At 46.0% G+C, this 21,304-nt stretch overlaps 1 protein-coding gene across 3 annotated transcripts in view; it reads right to left on the minus strand.

The window, feature by feature from the left end:
* Positions 1-11,333: 11,333 nt before the first annotated feature.
* LOC745403 (otoancorin-like) overlaps positions 11,334-21,304 on the minus strand; it is a 32,812-nt gene continuing 22,841 nt past the window's right edge. Inside the window, exons 7-11 of one of the 3 annotated variants that reach the window (XM_054669111.2) lie at positions 20,904-21,040; positions 20,284-20,381; positions 16,131-16,326; positions 12,867-12,933; positions 11,334-11,530 (exon numbers count right to left, since the gene is read on the minus strand). In XM_054669111.2, coding sequence (XP_054525086.1) covers positions 11,419-11,530; positions 12,867-12,933; positions 16,131-16,326; positions 20,284-20,381; positions 20,904-21,040 — 610 coding nt within the window. In that variant the 3' untranslated portion in view covers positions 11,334-11,418. Of the gene's footprint in view, positions 11,531-12,673; positions 12,934-16,130; positions 16,327-20,283; positions 20,382-20,903; positions 21,041-21,304 lie in introns of those variants that run through there. The other 2 variants (XM_054669112.2, XM_054669113.2) reach the window with 2 other exon arrangements.

Here is a 21,304-nt window from a genome sequence, read left to right on the forward strand (position 1 = left end):
GAATAAATACCCTGACCTCCCCTTCCACCCTCCAATCTTCTACTGGGTCCCCATTGGCCAGTCTGGCTCCCTGGGCACACCAGAGTTGAGAAGAACGGACAGCGGATTTGGAGGCGCAAGCAGAAGGTATCCAAAACCTAGATAGAAAGCCAGGCAGCTTCACATGAGCTTTTTAAAAGTGTAGAAGTCATAAAAATTCTCCTGGGAATGAGCAAACACACGGGCTTTCAGAAGCTGAACACAAAATAACTTTTAAAATGAAAGTCTGCTCTGGAAGGGAAAAGGTGGTTCCTGGCAATGTGCAGAGGAGGATTAAAGTCCCCACCCTCAACTCCAGCCTGCTGCGTCTTCCAAGAGAGAATTCCCCAGAGCCTGGACGAGGGAAGCATTGGCGCCACTGGGAAAAGCTGCTACAGCCCTTGTTGGGCGGCTCTTTCTCACAGCTACTGAAGCTGCCTTTGCAAAGATTATGACAGTGAGAGAATCTGGTGTTGCTGACTCCATCTTGTTTCTAGCCTCACAGGCTAACTGTCCTCACTCATTCCTGGGCATAGGCCAAGTTAATCATGGGATGAATTTTTTTATTTTATTTATTTGCTTTTTGAGACAAGGCCTCACTCTGTCGCCCAGGCTGGAGTGCAGTGGCATGATCACGGCTCACCACAGCCTCGAATTCCCTGGTCTCAGGGTGGTCCTCCCACCTCAGCCTCCAGAGTAGCTAGGACTGCAGGCGCATGTTAACTTTTTTGTATTTTTTGTGGAGATGGGGCTTCACCATGTTGCCCAGTCTGGTCTTGAACTCCTGGGCTCAAGCGATCTGCCTGCCTTGGCATCCCAAAGTGCTGGGATTGCAGGTGTGAGCTACTGCACCTGGACAGTAATTTAGTTTAGAGTTTAATTTGAAAGCAAGGATGATAATAGTGTTCCACTAAAACTGATTCCCTCATTGTTTCAGGGCTGAAACAACCTTTGTAAAACTAAGGAAAGGCCACAAGATTAGGGAGGGGCCTGAATTCTGCTAAAATGGAGGCATAGTCTTAGGCATAGTTTTAGAACCAGCCATTGTTCTATAAGTCACAAGATTTGTGACTTCCCCAATTGCTCCTATAGATAACATCACTATTATAGAACCTAGGATTGGTCTTGTGAGATGTTTTTCAGACTTTGCATTCTGGCAAATAACTGACCCCACCTGGACTTGTAACTCATGACTCAACTGGTCCTGTGGCCCCTACCCAGAGGTGGACTCACAGCACCAGGACCATTTCCCACACCTCTATTGCATCCCCAACTAATCAGCAGCACCCATTGCCTAGTCCTCTGCCCACCAAACTATTTTTGAAAAACCACAGGCTGGGTGCGGTGGCTCATACCTGTAATCTCAGCACTTTGGGAGGCCAAGGTGAGGGGATCACCTGAGGTCAGGAGTTCGAGACCAGCCTGACCAACATGGAGAAAACCTGTCTCTACCAAAAATACAAAATTAGCCGGGCATGGTGGCACATACCTGTAATCCCAGCTACTTGGGAGGCTGAAGCAGGAGAATCACTTGAACTCGGGGGGCGGAGGTTGCGGTGAGCCAAGAGCACACCATTGCACACCAGCCCAGGCAACAAGAGCAAAACTCCACCTCAAAAAGAAAAGAAAAGAAAAGAAAAACCACCACAACCTCCAAGTTTTGGGGGAGACTGATTTGAGTGATAACTCCAGTTCTTCCACATGGCCAGCCTCAAGTTAATTAAACTCTTTCTTCACTGCAATACCACAGTCTCAGCAAACTGGTTTTGTCTATGCAGTGGGTAGGAAGGTTGAGTAATCACACTACAGTTCTTTCTGGATTCCAGGAGTCTCTCTCCCCTTCCCTTTTAGACCTGGTTGGTAAGGGCTCTGTGCTGTTGACAATTTCAGAGTACCTCACATCCTTTGTTTCATTTAACCCAGTCCATGCTTCTGTAAATACTCTCTTTGCTAAACTGTCCTCAAGTAATTGATTTTAATGTGCATCCATTGCCTGCCAGGACCTGATTAGTCCATTTCAAGCATCCAATATCAAAGAATGCACCCAAAACAAAGACACTGTTAGGAAACACAGAACTGGGCACTGCAAAGGTCTTTGAGCATGACACAAGGATGTTGCAAGAGCGGCAGGCCCAGAAGGCAAGTGGGGATTGAAGAACCTTAACAGCATATTCACGGGGCTCAGTCCTAGGATTCAGCATCATGACATATCACCTCCAAGCTTCCATGCTTTCATTTGTATAGCTAAGACTTGACAAGACTAGTGAGGGTGTCCGATGATGAGGACAGTCAAGGATGCTAAATTCCTGACTATACATTAACAAGGAGGAAAAAAACTAACAAACCTGCATCAGTGTGAAGACCAGAAAGGCCTGTCCACAGAGCCAGATGACAAGGTACAACAGGATGCCGTTGAAAAAAATCAGACTAGATAAGAGCAGGTTGCTGTGTGAGCAAACTCAGACCATACAAGAGAACTATAGGCCCCTCTCCTCCAGCCCAGAATTCCTGCCCTGAGTGATGCTAAATCAGGAGGAAGAAAAGCAGGAGATGATATTGACTACCCTCAGGGGACAGGAAGCATCACCTGGTTGGACTACCAGACTGCCATTCAAACTTATATACATGGAGTCAGTCGGGTATGACTCAGTCCCCTGAGGCCAAATGTCAGCGAGGAGAGTGGGAGGAGCAAATCTCTCTCCTCCATTAGAGTTGTCTCCGGAACAAACCCAGGTCTCAAGGCAAAGGCCTCACACACTATTTTGCTATTTTGTCACCCACGTAAAGTTTTCAAAAACAGGATCCCTGTAGCTCATCAGGCACTCGGTGCATCAAAGCTGAATTCAGGGTAAAGATTGATGCTGTGGCCCAGTGAAGCTGAGATGCCCATACTCTCTCTGTTCAGGTTATAGAGAAAACGGGCACTTTGTGATCACTTATACCCATAATAAAAAACAATTTGTGTGCATCTCATGAGCAAGAAAAATAAACAGGAAAAAAGAAAGCAACCCAACTACTTGTAAGTATAAGGAAATCCAACCCATATTTGTTCATATAACTGAAAGGTCCAGGGGCAAACCTGCAGGTATGGTTTGATGCAGGTGCCAAAATCTTTTGCCAGGACCCAGTGTTTCTCACACCCTTTCTTTTTTCTTTTTTTCTTTCCTTCTTTCTTTCTTTTTCTTTTTGTCTTTCCTTCTTTCTCTCTTTTTTTTTTTTTTTAACAGGATCTCACTCTGTCACCCAAGCTGGAGTGCAATGGTGCAATCTCAGCTCACTATAGCCTCAACCTCCCAGGCAATCCTCCCACCTCAGCCTCCTGAGTGGCTAGGACCACAGGCATGCACCACAATGCCCAGCTAATTCTTTTCATTATTTATAGAAACAGGGAGTCTCACTATGTTGCCAGGGCTGGTCTCGAACTCCTGGGCTCATGTAATCCTCCCACCCACCTAAGCCTCCCAAAGTTCTGGGATTACAGGTGTCAGCCACCATGCCTGACCTCACACCATTTCTTAACTCCATTCTTCTCACTCCATTTCTTAATTTCATTCCTTTATAAAGCTTCTCTTCTTACTATTTCAAGATGGCTGCCCAATTCATGTGCAGAGGAAAGAGAAGTTCTTTCTCTTTACTCTGACAGTTGAATAAAAAATCCAAAGCCTGGCTCTCTTTGGTCCATCCCTGAATCAGTCATTATGGCCTGGGGAATGGAGTATGCTAATTGACTTAAGGGAATCAGGGCCCAGCACTGGAGTGAAGGTGGGGCTAATGCCACCTAATCCACTGGAGAGTACCAAAAGTGTGCTTCCCCAAAGGAAATTCACAATACTGTGGGAAAGGATGAATTGATGCTGAGTCACTATAAATGATAAATGCAAAAGATAAACATACCAGGCCCCACTCCTTGCAGGAAGCAAAAGATCCTAGAGGGAGAGGCTGACATGGAACAGGATGTCTGACCAATAAAACTTCTTCCAATGAGGATTCACAGACATAGTCACACCTTCCAGGCTAAGTAAGGCTCAATTCCAGGCAGCTGTCTGTCTCAGCTCCTCATGCACATCCGTCGCTTCTGTCTACCTAGCATTTGTTTCTCCTTTATTCAGTTCTCATTGCTGTGTAACAAATTGACAGAAGTGCATCAACTAAAGCAACACAAATGTATTATATCACAGCTCTATAGGTCAAAATCCAAGCACGGCTCAACCGGATTCTCTGCTCAGGGTCTCATGGGGCTGAAATCAAGGTGTCAGCTGGAGCTGTAGTCTTATCTAAAGCTCAGGGTCTTCTTCCAGGATGATTGGTTGTTTTCAGACTTCCGCTCCTTCTGATTATCTTGAGATAGGAGGCAGGACTTGACTCTGGAGGTGGGGCTTGGACACCGGACCAAGTTCAGGACTAACTAAAACAGAGCTGGGAGGGAAGCAGCTTTCCCTAAGACACACCCACCAGTGTGCCAGGTCAGTTTACCATTGACACGGCAATACCTGGGAGTTACCACCCCTTTCCATGGCAATGACCTGATGACCTAAAGTTACTACCCCTTCTCTAGAAAGTTCTGCAGAAACCACCCTTGAATCTGCATATAATTAAAAGCAGGTATAAATATGACTGCAAAACTGCCCAGAGATGCCACTCTCTGCTCACAGGGTAGCCCTGCTCTGCAGGAGCCGTCATGGAGCTGTAACACTGCAGGAGCTGTAACACCACCGCTTCAGTAAAGCTGTTTTCTTCTACCTCCAGCTTGCCCTTGAATTCTTTCCTGGGCAAGGCCAAGAACCCTCACAGGCTAAGCCCCAGTTTGGAGTTCATCTACCCTGCATCAATATGACTGAGGTCTTGTTTTCTTGCTGGCTATCGACCAGAGACCTCTCTTACCTCCTAAAGACAAACCTAGGTCCTTGCCCTGTGGCCTCTCCATAGGCTTTCTCACACTTTGAGCATCTCTGACTTCAGGAAGGGCCTAGTCCCTTTTAAAGGTGCACCTGATTAGGTCAGGCCCACCCAGATGCTCTCCCTTTTGATTAACTCAAAATCAACTAACTAGTAGCCCAGTCAGGGCAGGGCTATTCCATCACATCCTCTAATTGTGCAGCACTGGAGAGGAGGAGATTGCACAGATTGTGCACACCAGGGAGCAGGGATCTTGGGGGCCATCTCAGAATTCTGCCTACCACATTTTAGTAATTGATCTCTTCTGGAATCAGTCCTTTCCTGCTCAGTCAATGTTATTTGTGGTAGGATTTAGGGTAATCAGACCTAGCCTTGGCCAATTGGTGTAACCATTGTCTGGGCCACAGTGGTCAGATCAGAAATGGGCACCTGCCTCAAGCAAGCCCAATCAGACCTAACCTGGGGACTTTTGCTGAAGTAACTAGGAAAGATCATTCTCTCTCTCTCTCTCTCTCTCTCTCTGTCTCTCTCTCTCTTTCTTGTTATTGCGGGAGTGTTAGGCTGTAAACTTAGAGCTGATGGTGGACACCATGTGCTATGATTCAAATGACCCCCCAAAACTCATGTTGAAACTGAATCCCAAAAGTGGGAGCATGAGAGGTGGGACCTTTAAGAAGTGATTGTATCCCTCTTGAGGGCAGAGCCTTTACTGACCACCTAATGTTTTATTAAAGCTTGTTCTCCACCACCCCTATCCCTACCATCACCATCTGGAGCTGTCGATCCTTTCCTCCAGATTTCTTTGCTCCATAATATTTATCACTCTCTGATACAGGGGTGTGTGGATATGAACATGTATATGTGTGCATGTGTGTGTTTATGGTCCGCCTCTCCCAGCCCCCAGTAGACTGTAAGCTTCATGAAAGCAGGGCTTTGTGTACTGTTGTTTCTGTAGCATGGGGTCTGCCAAAAAAGTAGGTTCTCCATAAATGTTTGTTAAATGAATATATTCTGATTCTATCTCCCCCCTCCTCCAGAATGGATCTAAAGTTTCCCAATCTTTGCCTGAGTGAGTGTCCTACTGAGTTCAATTTTGTTTCAGAAAGGACGTGTGTATGTTCACCCATACACTGCACAAATATGTAATGGACACCAACCATGACCAGCCTACTGGGGACTGCTTGGCAGTAGCAACACGGCAGTGAACAAGACAGATGAGCCTCCTGCCCACAGAAGCTTACATTTGGGTGGAATACAGGCTGGGGAGTTGTCATGCCGATTCCTCCAACCCCAAACCCTTTCCAGTATGGCAGGTCCTAGAGCTGGACTGGCCACCATTGAGAATCCACCCAACTGCCCATCAGCATCTCAAGTTCCCTGTTGCAAGATGCCAGGGAGCATGAGAGAGGACCATGGGGGAGAGTGAGCTCTCAATGAACCTGGTGTGGCAGGGAGAAGACGAAGATGGGGCAGATCCCCAGGGGGAAGACAACTTAAGGGCAGACTTGTTGAACTAAGTTACTTCAAAGGGGCTTCCATCTTCCAGCATGAGCAGAGAAGATGACCACACACCTGGGGGAGAGTCAGATGGCTTCTTCAATTGGAACGTTCTTCCCTAAGGATGACCTAATATAGCACATGACCTGAAAATCCTTCTGGGAGACTCCAGGTAAAAGGGCCTTGATTGCACCAGGGAGAGAAGCTAAGTTATAGATTTGGGGGAAATGAGTGTTAGAACAGTGAGTGCTCAAGGGAAGTAGTTAAGTGAGCCATGAGATACAAAGTCTGCCATGGCAAAGTAGGTGGAACAACCATGTTATGAGTATAAGTTCTGACCCCAGCTTTCCTGTGATTTCTAGGACCCTTGGTCTGGAAGATGGGAAATAAATGGGTGCATGACAGAAGTTAAAGACCATTATCGGGTATCAAGTACCATAGCACTTTTTGGAGGCAGAAGAGCTTGACAAATGGGCATAGTGTACATAGTAAATGATGGTAAGGGTAAAGGATAAAATGTATCATCTTCCTGTCATCAGAATGGGACCAGCACTGTGTAAGGTGGGCATGTTAATGACATGATATATAAGACAGCTTTTGCTACAATAACAAGGAACTCCCTAGGCCTGGCACGGTGGCTCATGCCTATAACCCCAGCACTTTGGGAGGCTAAGGCGGGTGGATTACCTGAGGTCAGGAGTTTGAGACCAGCCTGGCCATCATGGCGAAACCCTGTCTCTACCAAAAAATACAAAAATTAGCCAAGCAAGGTGGCACATGCCTGTAATCCCAGATACTCGGGAGGCTGAGGCACTAGTGGTCCTTGAACCCAGGAGGCAGAGGTTGCAGTGAGCCGAGATCACTCCACTGCACTCCAGCCTGGGTGACAAAGTGAGAGTCCATCTCAAAAAAAAATAATAACTTAAAAAAAGAGAAATAACTCTCAAATCCCAATAGATCCCTATAACAAATATTTGTTTATTGCTTCTGAGTCTTCAGGTTGGCTATGATTACACTGGGTTTGGCTTGGCTGAGCTCAGCTAGGTTCTGCTGAGCTCAGCTTGGCTCCAAGGTTTGGGTTGAGTTCAGGTCTGCTCCACATGTCCCTTCACATGAGAAGCAATTGCCAAGAGGTCAAGTCAAATCATGCAGCACATTTAAAACTTCTGCTGGGGGAAAAATGTTGTGTCTGCTCACATTCCAATGACCAAAGCCCAAAGTTAGAAGGGCAAGGAATTAGACTCTACCTATTGAGATGTACTACAAAGTCACATGGCAAAAAGCTTATAATTCTAATAAAGGAACTAAGCAGAATCACTAGGAGCAATCACCTAGTTCGCCACACATGGAGATGTGCCACAGGGACTCAGAGACTGGAAGGAATTCCCCAGGGCCAGAGTTCTCCTGGGAAACTACAGCCTCCACCATTGCCTCCCAGATTTCATCAGCATCTCTGTAGTCTGGCTCATCAGAGGCCACAACGGAGATAAAGGCAAATAAAGACTTCAGCTGCTGGCAAGCTGCAGATATCTGCATGGATCAGCCAAGCCCATGTCTCTTTCTGAAACAATCAGTAATCGGGGAAGCGACAACAGAAAAGCGTAATACAAACTACCTATGGTATTGGAAGAATCCCAGGAATAGTTGGAGGTCTTGGATGAATTTGAAGAGGGTACTCAGTTCAAGACTACTTTAAGACACACACTTTGTAGATGTCCCAACTAGATACTGTGTGGCCTGGGAATTCTGCAATGTTTACTTTTTTTCAATTATATTATGTTATAATATATTTATAAGAAATATATATCATATATAAGATTATATATAGCTTATATATCTAAATATAATCTAGATATATTATATATCTAAATATAATCTTTGATATATATCTCATATATTATCTTATATATGATATATTATCATATACATGAGTTATACGTATCTCATATATTATTTTCTTATATATATGAAATATATCTCATATATATAAGATATGAGAGCTATATGTCTCATATACAGATAGATATAGATATCTATCTACATCTATATTCCCAGGCCACACAGTGTCTAGTTGGGACATCTACAAAATGTGTGTCTTAAAGTAGTCTTGAACTGAGTACCCTCTTCAAATTCATTCAAGACCTCCAACGATTCCTGGGATTCTTCCAATACCATAGGTAGTTTGTATTACGCTTTTCTGTATATGAGATATATATCTCTCATATATGAGAGATATATATCTCATATACAGATAGATATAGATCATTCCATCACCCAGGCTGGAGTGCAGTGGCACAATCATAGTTCATTGCAGCCTCAAAATTCTGGGCTCAACCGATCCTCCCACTTCAGCCTCCTGAGTGGCTGGGACTACAGGTGTGTGCCACCAGGCGGGGGCTAATTTTTCTTTTTTTGGAGACAGAGTCTCACTCTGTTGCCCAGACTCAGATGTAGTGGTGCAATCTCAGCTCACTGCAACCTCCACCCCCCAGGTTCAAGCAATTCTCCTGCTTAGCCTCCCAAGTAGCTGGGACTACAGGCACGTGCAACCACTCCCAGCTAATTTTTTGTATTTTACTAGAGACGAGGTTTCACCATGTTGCCCAGGCTGGTCTTGAACTCCTGAGCTCAGATACCTGCCCGCCTCAGCCTCCTAAAATACTGGGATTACAGGAGTGACCCACCCCCTGCCCCCAACCTTTTTTTTTTTTTTTTTGGTAGGGACAGGATTTCCCTATGTTGCCCATGCTGGACATGAACTCCTGACCTCAAGTGATCCTCCTGCCTCAGCCTCCCAAAGTGCTAAGATTATAGGTATGAGCCACCACGCCTGGCCCAATATTTCTAAAGGCCCCTCAAGAGGCAAAAGTGGGCAAAGGACTTTTAAGGACAAAAAATGCCTAGTATTGAATATTAAGTTGTTTACTGTGTTGTAACTCTCTTCCATGACTTCAGTAAAGCAGAGTAAACACACACATGCCCCAAGACACAGTAACCTCTGTTTGGTAGTACAGCCCATCACAAGCAGCTGTGGCTGAACCCCTGGGTACCAGGACTAGAGAAGATAACTTCATTGTAAGTTCCACTGGATGTTAGGCTGAAGTTGCAGCCCCCATCAAGCCAGGCTTGGTGTCTGGAGCGGGCCTGAAGGTAGAGATTCTGCAAAAGGATCTAACTGGGGTGATATTCAAAAAATTTAGAAGCCAGAATGGCACAGGTCCTGACCGATAAGAACCAAAGCCAACATGCTGTGATCTGCATACAAGTGCCAGTGATCCCTGCCTCCAGCTGAGGAGGGCTGTGAAGGATGGAGGCTAGAAATCCATCAGGAGAGCTGACATTGAAAGGTGAATGGGAGCAGCACCTGCCAGCGTGACCTGCTGCTTTCCTGCATGCAAAGGACTGCACATTTCAACCTGAGACCCTGGGGTTCCTGCAGGGCATCAGCTAGATTTGTCTTCCTGCCTGGGGTGATCACCAATTATATGTGCTGTGAGGCAAACTGTCCTCCCGCCAGAGGAGGAGGTGAAGGGATTTACAGAATCTCTCTCTGATCTGACTTATTAGAAAAGTTAAAGGACACCCATCCAGGAGGCAGCACAGTGCAGAGATAAAGAAGTCAGGATTCAAATTTGTCCTATCTGGGAAGCTTAGACAAGAGCTCCTTAACCTCTCTCACACTCTGTCCCCTCATCTGGAAAATGGGAATCCTAACAGTGCCTACCCAGCAGGAGCATGGCCACAATGAAATGAGCTAATGACACAGTGAAAGCCCTTAGACAGCCTGACCCAGAGTCAGCCCTCTGTAATGGGAGTCATTATTCAAGATGGGAGGAAAGAAACAGGAATTAGATCAGAAAGAGATGAAATACAAAAGCTACATGAAGTTGGCAGTGTGAAGCCTGACTCGCAGGAGAGTGGATTTTGTTACTGTTTGCTTTTTCTTGTCCAGGATAATCCAAGACCGGCAGAAAGTGAGAATACCGATTGAGATCCAAGGACATCCTCATGGGAGTCTGTGCAGACATCTTCTCATCAAGAACCCCTCTCCAAGCAGCTGGTCCAGCCCAGCTAAACTGGGGGCTGCTGTTTGTAAGAAAATTAATGTTCTGGGCCAAGCACGGTGGCTCATGCCTGTAATCTCAGCACTTTAGGAGGCCAAGGCAGGCGGATCACTTGAGGCCAGGAGTTCAAGACCAGCCTGGCCAACGTGGTGAAATCCCATCTCCACCAAAAATGCAAAACTTAGCTGGGCATGGTGACGCATGCCTGTAATCCCAGCTACTCAGGAGGCTGAGGCAGGAGAATCACTTGAACCCGGGAGGTGGATGTTGCAGCGAACCAAGATCATGCCACTCCACTCCAGCCTGGGTGACAGAGTGAGACTCCATCTCAAAAACAAAAACAAAAAAATTAATGTTCTGTACCTGAGGAGCACCCATTTGCTGCCACTTCCCTGCCAGGATGAAGGAAAACCAAGTCAGACATTAAATAACACGTGCAGGATCACACCTTTCACACTGCAGTCTTAGTTTTCTATAAAACCACGTGACCTCTGAAAATACACTCCAGCCTCTGCAACACCTACTCATGACGCTTTGTAAAATCCACCGCCTTTTAGGGACATCAAGATTTTCAGAAACATGCAGTTTTCTTACCTCCAGATGAGATGTCTACTGTGGTTAGGTGACTAGGAGGAGAACCCAAGGTGTGCTGATGGCAGAACAGAAGCACCTAGGATGCCACCAGGGAAACGCCCTGACACGCAGCTGTGATGCTGTCTTCGAGAAGGTGTTTGCAAACACCGCTGCTGCCCCCCTTCCCTGAGCCCTGACTTCCTAAACCTAAGGCTAAAAACATCCTGGCAATTCCCGGAAGTAACTTCATTCTAGCAGGATCGAGCCAGTGGGTGGAGTTTTCTCAGGCCGCCAGGATCACATCAGTGACTGACTTACCCAATGTACTTTTATTTTTTATTTCAACCAATTCCCCAAAGCCCAGAGCAACTTAAAACCAGAAGAGCCACCACCATCTCCACCAAAAACAGGGAATATTTTGAGAGTTTAATGATAACTTCACAGCCATCCATTCAGCTGAGTCCCAAGGAAATGGAAGACACCTGAAAAATGTATTTTTAAATTGATTTAACGTTGAGCCATGTTAAATGTTTTAATTTCCAACCAATGCAGTGCCCACCAAAACATCAATTAGTCCCAGCAATCAGGCAAGAATACTGGCTTCTGCTCAGGGATTCATTTATTTCAGCTCTGCTAAATATCGTAGAGGAGAAATCCAATGTAGCCTGTAGCTTCAAGAAAGTGAAATTAAGCCCAAGTAGAAACTAGATGAGGCCCTGGCTAAAATGGTGCCTTTTCTTGCACTGCCTCTCTCTGGTATCTCTCTAAAGTGAGGGCGGCAACTTGATTGTAAGGGTCTCGTGCTGTTAACAGAAAACACCCTTCCTTCCCCACAGGTTCTCTGTCTCCAAGCTGGAAAACAAAAGAGGCTGCAATGGGACAGAGAAGGGCTTCCTGCTGAGGAGATGAGTGGGCTTAAGAATTTGCAAGATCAAAAATCAAAACAATTAAACCCATGGAGATAGAGTAGAAGGACAGTGAACAGAGGCTGGGAAGGGTAATGGGAGAGTTGGTGGGGAGGAGGCAGATGGTTAATGGGTACAAAAAAAAAAACAGAAAGATGAGTAAGACCTACTCTTCCATAGCACAACAGGATGACTAGAGTCAACAGTAATTTCTTTTTTTTGAGATAAAGTCACTCTGTCACCCAGGCTAGAGGGCAGTGGCATGGTCTCTGCCCACTGCAACTTCTGCCTCCTCAGTTCAAGCGATTCTCCTGCCTCAGCCTCCCGAGTAGCTGGAATTACAGGTGCACACCACCATGTCCAGCTAATTTTTGTATTTTTATAGAGATGGGGTTTCACCATGTTGGCCAGGCTGGTCTTGAACTCCTGACCTCAGGTGATCCACCTGCTTCGACCTCCCACAGTGCTGGGATTACAGGCGTGAGCCACTGCACCCGACCCTATAGTCAATAGTAATTTAATCGCACATTTTAAAATAACTAAAAGAGTACAGTTGGATTGTTTGTAACACAAAGGATAAAGGTTTGAGGTAATGGATACCCCATTTTACATGATGCGATTATTACACATCGCATGCCTGTATCAAAACATCTCATGTACCCCATAAATATATATACCTACTATGTACTAACAAAAATTAAAATTTAAAAAAATTAAAAATAATTTGCAAGATCATTTTTAATAATTATTTTTCATTTGGGGTGCATTTTCACCATCAAGGCCCCAGGGTTTCCCTGCCCTAGATGAGGGTCTGGATCCAGGGAATGGTGTCCCACCATCTGGAGCATCCTGTCTCTACACACGTTGGCCAGCTGCTTGGGGCAACACAGGACGATGCGCTCAGGCCACTCACCACAGGAGCTTGGCCATTAGAACCAGCAGGGGACAACCAAGCCAAAGACCCCACGACTGGAGAGCTCCTAAAAGCAAATACAAAATAAGAGTACACATGAAGTTCTGGCAGCAAGCAGAAGGTAGACACATCATGTCCAACTCCCCGAGTCTCTCTCTGGGACCACTTGATGCAGAGCCTTGATTTGTTCATCTCTTAAATGGGAACAATGACCCCCAAAGAGGAGGAGGGGTGGGGGAGTGAGAATTAAATGAGATTGTGTCAGTCAACATGTACTAGGGAGCTTGTTAGAAACACCAATTCCAGGATCCCCTGGAGATTCTGATTTAGCAAGTCTGCCAGGAGACCCAGGAATTTGTATTTTAAGCATCTCTCCCAGGTGATTCCGATGATTAAGCAACTTTAGGAAAGAAAAGATTAGGGCTCTGGTCCATAGGAAGGGATCATCCAATGGCAGCCCTCACTTAGGCCCTTGGGGTGAATGAAGGAGGGGCATCCAGGATCTTGCCCAGCCAGGGACATGCAGGGAACATCTTTTTAAGGGGCCCTCATCACTTTCTGACACTGCTGTTTCAAGGGAAAACTGGTCACACCTTTCTGCAGGGGATTTGACAACATCCATTAAAAAAAAAAAATTGAAGACAGAGTCTCGCTCTGTCACCCAGGATGGAGTGCAATGGCGCCATCTCGGCTCACTGTAGCCTCTGTCTCCCAGGTTCAAGTGATTCCTCTGCCTCAGCTTCCCTAGTAACTGGGACTAAGGCATGTGCCACCACACCTGGCTAATTTTTGCATTTTTAGTAGAGACGGGGTTTCACCATGTTGGCCAGGCTCATCTCAAACTTCTAACCCCAAGTGATCCACCTGCCTCAGCCTCCCAAAGTGCTGGGATTACAGGCATAAGCTGCCACATCCGACCAACATCCATCAAAATTATAAATGCAGACCCTGTGATCTAGCAATCTCACTTTGAAGAGTTTATCCTACAGACATACTGCACAGATGCAAATTATATCAGGTCAGGAGCTGCAGCATTGTTCATAACAGCAAAAAAAAAAAAAATAGAAACAACTGCAAGGTCCATCTACAGACCTCTGGTTGAATACAGTTATGGCATAGCCATAAAACCAACAATGGCACAGCTCCTGTGCACAGATACAGAACTCCCTCCAAAGTATATGGTTAGGTGAAAAATACAAGGTGCAGAATAAGGTGTATAATAAGCTTTTGTGAAAAGTGCAGAGATCATCTATATTTGATTTGCTGTGTATGCATAGAATATCTCTGGACAAATACACAAGAAGCTGCTAACATTGGTTGCCTCTGGGGAGGGAACAGGGTGGCTGGGGGACAGGGGCTGGAGGACAAGGTTTCACCACATGCCTTTCAGACTTTATATATTTGGAACCCTGTGCATTATCTATTGCACATATTATCTATTCATGCAAAACGCTATAACATTTACAAATAACTTTTAAATATATGCATATCATATTTCAATGGAAAGTTTTTTTTTGTTGCTGTTTGTTTGTTTGTGATGGAGTTTTGCTCTTTTGCCCAGGCTGGAGTGAACTGGCATGATCTCAGCTCACTGCAACCTCTGCCCCCAGTGTTCAAGCAACTCTCCTGCCTTAGCCTCCTGAATAGCTGGGATTACAGGTGCCCCCCACCACACCCGGCTAATTTTTGTATTTTTAGTAGAGACGGGGTTTTGCCATGTTGGCCAGGCTGATCTCAAAACTCCTGACCTCAGGTGATCCGCCCACCTCGGCCTCCCAAAGTGCTAGGATTACAGGCATGAGCCAATGTGCCCAGCCTCAATGAAAAGTGTTTTAAAGTAATAATATAATACATCAAAAGGCATGATTTATGTTTTCAAGTGCCACCTCTGGCCACTTTTGGCTGCAGAAATGGGGAATACTCCAATTCACCATCCCTATGTGAAGGCAGGATAGGGAGACATTCAAGTCAGGAAAAGGTGGAGTGGAGGTTTTAGTCAAGAACCAAGTCCTCTGACTTCTCTGGGCACTTGCCCATGCCGGTACCTACTCCTGAGACACTGTCTACCTCGCTAAGCACATCTTCTTCTCACCTTGTGTCTCACCTGAGACATCACTGACTTTAGGAGGTTTTCTGACCCATGTGTGTTCCCCATCTCAGCACCCAGCACCTGCCTCATGTTCACCAGGGTACATGTCTTCCCTCCCCGCCAGGCTGCACCGAGAGCTCAATGAGGGCAGGGAACATCTCTGTTCCCCATCTTGTTAGAAGCTATCTCCCCGGAGCATGGTCCAAATGTGGTGTTAAGAACAGAAGGCACCACAAAGAAGTGAGAAAGTGAAGGGGAAATGGGGAGAGCTGTAAGAAAGGCATGGGGGAGAAAAAGGAAAGAAGGCCATGTTCCCAGGATCCAATGCCACTCCCTGGGGAGGCTTCTCTATCTTAGCTCAGCCCTCAGTCACTATCACCCTCCCTGGTCTTGTCAGATTTGAAATATCTTCTTCATTTACAAGAGGGCCTTATCTATCTTGCTCACCTCTGTATTCCCAGCCCCTACTGCAGACTTGGAACATAGCAGGTGCCCAGTAAACATGGGTTGAATTAATTAATATTGGACAGGCCAGGCTTGGTGGCTCGCGCCTGTAATCCCAACACTTTGGGAGGCTGAGGTGGGCAGATGACCTGAGGTCAGGAGTTCAAGACCAGCTTGGCCAACATGGTGAAGCCCCATCTCTACTAAAAATACAAAAATTAACCAGGTATGGTGGCACACACCTGTGATCCTAGCTACTGGGAGGCTGAGGTGGGAGGATCGCTTGAGCCTGGGAGGTGGAGGTTGCAGTGAGCCGAGATCGCGGCACTGCACTCCAGCCTGGGCGACAGGGCGAGACTCTGAGTCAAAATAATAATAATAATAATAATAATAGTTCATTATTATTGGATAGTGAGGAGGGAGTTTGCAAAGGAGCGGCTAAAATGAAATTAGTCCTGAGTTTCTGATGTTATGCGTTCTGGGTAGGGGCGGGAGAACTGGAAGATGTTTAATGCCCCCCACCCAAGGGCAGCCATAGTTGAGAATCACTAATTCTGAAGCTTGGTAGGGAAGCTTGATAGGGACTTTGGGTTTTTCACTGAGGGCAGAATCCCCAGTGACTGTCAGAGACCTCGCTCTGAATCTTAAGAACCTCCCCACCCCAGGCCTGACAGGGAGGACAAGGAAGGAGAGTGGGGCTGGGACGCGGGGCAGAGGGCGGCTCCGCTCACCTGCGGGAGAACGCGAGGATGAGGTTCTAGTGGGACCGGCGCTAGCGGGCGCGTCCTGCCAGGAGTGAGTCTTGGCGCCATCTAGCGCCTGCTGGAGGCTCTGCAGCTGCAGTGGACTGAGCCGCCGGCGCTGGGCGTGGGTCACCGCCGCGGCGTTCTCCGGACCCAGGGAGGCGATCTGCTCCGCGGACAGCTCCTGCAGGAGGCAAAGGGGCAGCACCCTCACACGGGGCCCCTCCCCGGATTTCCCACATCTCGGGCGTCCGCGCAGGATGCACACAACTTTGTCATCCCCTTGTGTGTATCATGTGTGGTCCTCTTTAAGATATTTCCTTAAAATTAGATCACTCTTGCACTACCAAAATAAATGCATTTAAAAATAGAAAATTTAAAATGGAAGTTTCCAAAAACGGAAAGCCGGCAGACTTGCCATAAGCAAGCATTAAATAGGAGCCGCAAAATAAAAATAAAACAATATTGTTGAATCCTAGCTAGATTTGTCCGCCAACAATATCTGAACCCCTGGCCTCTTGAAAAAAAAGAGAGGGAGAGAGAATATAAAATGTATTATACAGGGTTAAATTGACACTTCCTTCTTGAGGTATTTAGAAGTACTAATGGAGAGTTGAAAAGGGAAGCATGATTTCCTCCCTATGCGGCAATGTTGTTTAATGCAATGCAAGACAGCTTCCCAGTGCTTCAAGTCTTCCACCTCCTGAAACACTGATGTGGAGGGGGAAACACAGGCCTTAAAGATCAGAGGCCTGAATTTGAGCCCCTGCTCTGCCACATACTTGCTGTGTCACCTTGAAGAAATTACACAGCCTCCCTGGGCTTTGGGGATAAATGTGAGACAGCATAGAGAACTCATCTCCTCTGCTGACTGATTCTGATCCTTTGGTTTGACTGCCTGAGCACCATGTGATGAGCTCTGTGAGGGCTCCATGGAGGGAAAATGCAGTCATCTACTGGTGATATCTGCTATGGACAACATGAGTTGGAAATTCTGCCGGCCAGACTATGTCTTCAAGGACTGTGAACAAGGTGTCTTCTGAAGTCACTTCCAGATCAAAGGGCTTGGTGACTCGTTCCAATGGGACTGGAATACGAAGGGGACTGTATATCATCGTGTTTATTTTCTAAAGGCCCTGAAGAATCTGGGAAAGATGCTTATGCTCCCTCATCCCTTCCTCTCCTGTCAGTCACCCTCTCCTCCTCTTTTGTCCAGGTAGATACTTCCCTGGAATCATATCCCTCTGTGTAAAGCCCTTCCAGGAACCCCACTCCAGAACACAGTTCAGGCTCCTGGAAAAAACTCTGCCCACCTCTCCAGCCTCACACATGGCATTCTTCACTCCAGGAGAGTGGGTGCCAATATTTACAGTTCCCTAGAGGCAGCATCTTTCTGTGCACCTCCTTCTGCCTGGAACACTGTTTCTTCTTCATCGCCAGCTGTTCTCCAAGATTCAGCATCTGGTCGGTCAAGTGCCATGGCGCATGCCTACAATCCCAGCACTTTAGGAGGCTGAGGCAGAATGATTAACGGAGCTCAGGAGTTCGAGACCAGCCTGGGCAACACAGTGAGACCCCCCTTCTCTACAAAAAGTTTTTTTAATTAGCCAAGTGTGTAGTCCTAGTTACTGAGGCTGATGTAAGAGGATTGCTTGAGCCCAGGGGATCAAGGGTGCAGTGAGCCATCATTGTGCCACTGCACTCCCTTGGGCAACAGAGTGAGACTTTGTCTCAAAAAAATTAAAATTCAGCATCACCTCCTCTCCTCTCACTACACACACACACACACACACACACACACACACACACACACACACACACGGTGGGGTGGTCACAGAGGTACTTTTTTGGCTTCCATATACCATTAACACAGAGTCTGTATTCTAAAAATTATCTCTTTTATCAATGTTGCTGACTTGCGACCCACAGGCCAGATTGAATCTCTAGGCCTACAGCACTGTGTTTTCAAAAATAAATTCAGATTGGCTGCCAACATTTAATTATCAAGCAATTCCATATGAAAATGAAGATTTCTGACTTCTTCTCGAAAAAAGTGAAAAGGAAAATTCAGCAATCCTGGGCCCACATGGCCACACTGCATGAATGTGCTAGGAATGAGAAGCAGCCTCCACATTTAGACAGGGCTCTCCAGTTCACTTCGGTCTCTACCCAGCCTACTGCACCTTATGTTACCTTTTAGGCCCCTGAAGGCACTATGTGATAACCCCTTCACCTGTGCATTCTTAGGTGCACCTACCCTGGAGCCTGCCACAATGTAGGTGATCAGTAGGGATTTCTGGAATAGATAAATACCTGTACAAGGAAGCAGCACAACAGCACTCCAAACAAGACCAAGAGAAAGTGCTTAGCAAAATGCCAGCATCCAAGACCAAGCTGCTTGTCCCATGCAGAGTGCCCCAGAGGGGAAGTAGGTATTTGCTCAATGGCTTTGAGGACTGCTATTTATTGCCCTCAAACAGCTATTATGCCTGCAATGTGCTCGGAACTGTCCAGGATGCTGAAGTGATTGAAGGTCGGCTTTCTTTTTTTTTTTTTGAGACAGAGTCTCGCTCTGTCGCCCAGGCTAGCGTGTAGTGGAGCGATCTTGGCTCACTGCAAGCTCCGCCCCCCGGGTTCACGCCATTCTCCTGCCTCAGCCTTCCGAGTAGCTGGGACTACAGGCACACGTGACCACCCCAGCTAATTTTTTTGTATTTTTAGTAGAGACAGGGTTTCACCATGTTAGCCACGATGGTCTCAATCTCCTGACCTTGTGATCCACCCTCCTCAACCTCCCAAAGTGCTGGGATTACGGGTGTGAGCCACTGCACCCGGCCTCGGCTATCTTTCTTGAAATGAACAAGTGATGTGGCACTGGGGGAGTTTGTCGAGCCTGGTTTGTGTGTTTTATCCAGAAGTGCTGGACAAAATGTGTTCCCACATTACGCAGCAAACAGGAACACCAGAATCACTGCCTCCTCATCAGAGCAGACTATTCTCACCAAACACTCCCCTAATCTTGTATACAGACAGAAAAAAGGGTTGCAAGGTCATTAGATACCCTGCTTCCCTTCCTTCAAATGATCCAATTTCACCCTCTCAATTTTTTCATAGCAGTTTTTCACCTGTCTTCTTGTGATTTTCCTAATACTTTTCTTTAAATCAACTAAAAATATATATATATAGAAAAAATATAGAGAGAGAGAGAGATTGTTTCGCTCTTGTTGCCCAGGCTGGAGTGCAATGGTGTGGTCTTGGCTCATTGCAACCTCTGTCTCCCGGGTTCAAGTGATTCTCCTGCCTCAGCCTCCCAAGTAACTGGGATTACAGGCATCCACCACCACGCCCAGCTAATTTTGTATTTTTCATAGAGGCCGGGTTTCACCATGTTGGCCAGTCTGGTCTCAAACTCCTGACCTCAGGTGATTGGCCTGTCTCAGCCTCCCAAAATGTTGGGATTACAGGTGTGAGCCACCATGCCTGACCTAAATCAACTAAAATATTTTTATTTAATTATATCTTAAAAGGAAATGTTACAGAGGTCCACAATCCCTCATCTGCAATTCCAAAGTCCAAAAATAATCTGAAAACTGCAAGTTTTCCCCCAAAGTTTAAGTCAAACTTATTTATCGGCAAAACTTGACCTGAAGTAATGTGAGGCTATTTATTTATAGTCTCTATTTATTCCAATTAGTGTGGCTTGTCACAGATTTCTTCACAGAAATATTAGTGTGTTTGCTTACAAGGTGCTTCCCCAGACACTGCTGGGGGTATGAAGTTACATACAGTAAATGTACAGGGTGATCTTTTCAAAATCTGAGAAATTCTGATTTCTGAACTATATCTGTCCCCAGGGGTTTTTGTAAGGGTTTATGAACCTGTCATACCACCATAAGTAGAAAATCAGTACCACCTGCTAGAAGAAGAGAAGATGACCATAAAAATAAATATAATTAAACTACATATTGTAATTTTAAGAAAAAATGTTTTTTAAAAACACCTAAACTCACACAGATCTCCTCTGACCCCGTCAGCAGAGCCTGGTCACAAGCCTCTAAATTCCAAGGCCCATCACCTGTTTCCCTGTGTGATTTGAAATGGGGTCAAGCTCCCATTTCTCCTTGAAGAACTGAGCACCTACTTTGAATATCTCATCAGGAAGGCATTTTATTGCTGATGGCTGGAAATATGGCATCAAATCCTTGTCAAGCATCCGGAGCTCTGCCTTAGTTAATCCAGCTGGGGAGAAAAAGGAATCATGGGGGTTTAGTTCAAGCCATCAGAACTCCGCTTGTTTTATTAATGGTGCTGCATAATGCTCAGATCTGAGTGTTCTAGGCAGGCATCATTCCTTACAAAAGGCCCTGGAAATCACACTGGGGAATCAAGTTCCTTCACCAACTCAGAAAAAAAAAAATGTGGGTCACATTAGCCCTGATTGGCCTCCTACAGTGAAACGCATGCCCAGAAGGAACTTCAATTTACACACTTTCAAATTTTGTGTAAACCTACTTAGGGGCCAATTAAATCACATTCTAAACTAGCGGTTTTCCAAACTTTAGTGTACACAAGAATCTCCAAAAGAGCTTGTTTTAAAAGCAGATTTGCAGACCCACCCTCTGCAACTTCAAATCATGAAATGTAGGTTCTACTGTAACGCCACTGATGTTTGCTACACATGGCCAAGGATAATGTTTTATTTTGTGTCCCCACATTTGAGTTTGGAAAGGGAGAGAAAGGTATGCTCAGGGTGAGTCTTACCTGCAATGGTCCCAAGCTCCTGCAAGACAGAACTGGTCCACTCAGTGGGATCCCCAAACACAACTTCAGCCTTCCTCTTAAACTCGGCTAAGACATGTGTGCTGCAGAGCAGGGTCCCAATTCTGGCCACTACCACCCTGGTAGTGGTTAAAGAGGGAGGGATATAATATGAGCTTGGACTCTTCAGCCAAAAACAAACACACACACACACACACACACACACACACACACACACTGCACAGTAGGCTCAGCAGGGACAGCAGATCCAGCTTATCCCATTAGCCCAGTGGGATTTTAGCCCAGAAAGGTGCCAAGTGTCAGGAGGTGGAATATCTGGATGGATGGATGGATGGATGGATGGATGGATGAATTAACCCATTTGCCATTTTGCACATTCATAT

Source organism: Pan troglodytes, chromosome 18 (assembly GCF_028858775.2).
Source record: "Pan troglodytes isolate AG18354 chromosome 18, NHGRI_mPanTro3-v2.0_pri, whole genome shotgun sequence".
Taxonomy (NCBI): domain Eukaryota; kingdom Metazoa; phylum Chordata; class Mammalia; order Primates; family Hominidae; genus Pan; species Pan troglodytes.